The 1,865-nt window shown below is 41.5% G+C and overlaps 1 protein-coding gene across 1 annotated transcript; it reads right to left on the bottom strand.

The window, feature by feature from the left end:
- Positions 1-1,153: 1,153 nt before the first annotated feature.
- LOC111786777 lies at positions 1,154-1,861 on the bottom strand (the record flags this gene model as incomplete). Its single annotated transcript, XM_023667005.1, has 1 exon — positions 1,154-1,861. A coding segment is annotated over one exon (543 nt), but the record flags the coding sequence as incomplete, so codon positions are not given.
- Between the last annotated feature and the right edge of the window lie 4 nt (positions 1,862-1,865).

Below are 1,865 nucleotides of genomic sequence, written 5' to 3' on the forward strand. Positions count from 1 at the left end.
TTTTTTTTTTTTTTTTAAATGAGAATTCATTATATGTTATTGAAAATTACAAAAATGTCTTTAAGATGAGATTTCTATAATGAATGTTATTTTAATGCTTGCCGCAATCTAGAAAGGAGGATGACATATTGTGATATGTGCTCCAGGTGATTGACGGATGTATCACCCCGTTAAGCTTGCATGAATATTTGGATAATGTATTGTGCTTAAGGTGATTGATAGGATTATCTCCCTACCCATGTGTGCATGAAAACATAGCTAAAGTTAGACTAGTTAAACAATGACCTAAGACAAGATACCTCCAGTAGACCGAAAACCTTAGAATCATATTAGTGATAAGGGGATTCGATCCAAGTGCTCCTAGACCAAGAAAACTCAAGGAATTAGTACAAAGAGGCATGAAGTAGAGTTTGCATTTTAAGCCACCTCGACGCCCTATGAACCTAGAAGATTTCCTCGGCACCCATGAATGACTAAGGTTTTTCTCTAGGGGCTAGTAGTGTGAATAGTGTCATCAGAATCTCCACTATCCTATCCGCTCCTATACCCCAATGGCACTACCAGCAACCTAGGTCGGATCCAATAGTGGTCTCCTGCCAAGTGGTACTGTTGAGCTAGGCTTAGAATTAGGGTAGTACGTCGATGAAACTAGGTGCTACTATCTGTGCTACAAACCTATTATGAGAGGGGGCGAATGACCACATAGGTAGATGTAGTAGTTATGCACATGGGTGTTGCTTCCAGCAAACTGAAAGTAACTCAATAGCCTTGTGGAATGATCTGCCAACTACCCTTCTATAGATGATGTTCAGACCAGTAGACGTCATACTATTCTACCAAACTTTATTGAGGTAATGTCTCAATCCAAGATGTCAGTCATTCACGGACTAGACTAAGCAAGCTACCTGAGTTGAAATATAAAAAGACTAACTCCTATAGACCTCAAGGGTTAAGAATTAGACCAGAAAAACCGTCGGAGTTTCAAAGCCTCCTAAGAAACTCAGATGGCTATAGAGATTAGACCTGAACCCATCTCATAGGCAAGTGCAGAGAAAGAAATCACAAAATGAATGGCACATCAAAACTAATATTACTTTTTGGAAATCCTTAGACCTAAATGTATTGAACATTGGAAAGGTGGCATAGTGTGTTGTGAGGGAGAAATGATTTATAAGTTCATTCAAGGGTTGTTAATTATGTGCCTTTAATACGAACTAGTTAACATTATTGAGTTGGTAAGGAAAACTATGGGACACCAAAAGAATCAAACAAACTTTCTTGTATGGTACATCGAGTGGGAGACGACGAACATTTTGTATCATTTCAACGGATTCCAGCCTTGAGGAAGCCTCCACTTCCTATGCCAATATATCGACACTCTTGACCACAAAGGGAACCCAAAATTGTAGTCGAGGGGTTGATCGACAAGTCCTCCAACCATCAACGGCAACCAAATGTACCTCGAGTCTCTAAGGTCGGCAGGGTTCCATCGGTCTGCCATGAAAATAAACAAGCCGGGGTGTGAAGGTAGGGGAAGAACAAATGTGCTCTGAGAGAAGAAGGTAGCCAGTCGAAACAACTTGTTTCCACCTATACAAGGGTTTCCCAACGTCTCCCATGGACCCATTATCGACTCTGATGCGTGTGCCAGTGCCTCGTTTGGTGCCCATCCCGTGCAACCCGATGTGATCATATAGTAAGTTCCCTGGTGTTTAAACAAAGCCGGTGCTTCCCGGTGCTGGCCGACGAGAATCCTTTTCGCTACATTGGTCACGTCGAGATAATCTTCTGAAAGAGGTCCTATATGGAGCTCACTATTGTCTTCAGATGAGTAAACGAGATAGGCTGTACCATCATCATCTTTG

This window comes from Cucurbita pepo, unplaced genomic scaffold (genome assembly GCF_002806865.2).
Source record: "Cucurbita pepo subsp. pepo cultivar mu-cu-16 unplaced genomic scaffold, ASM280686v2 Cp4.1_scaffold002745, whole genome shotgun sequence".
Taxonomy (NCBI): Eukaryota; Viridiplantae; Streptophyta; class Magnoliopsida; order Cucurbitales; family Cucurbitaceae; genus Cucurbita; species Cucurbita pepo.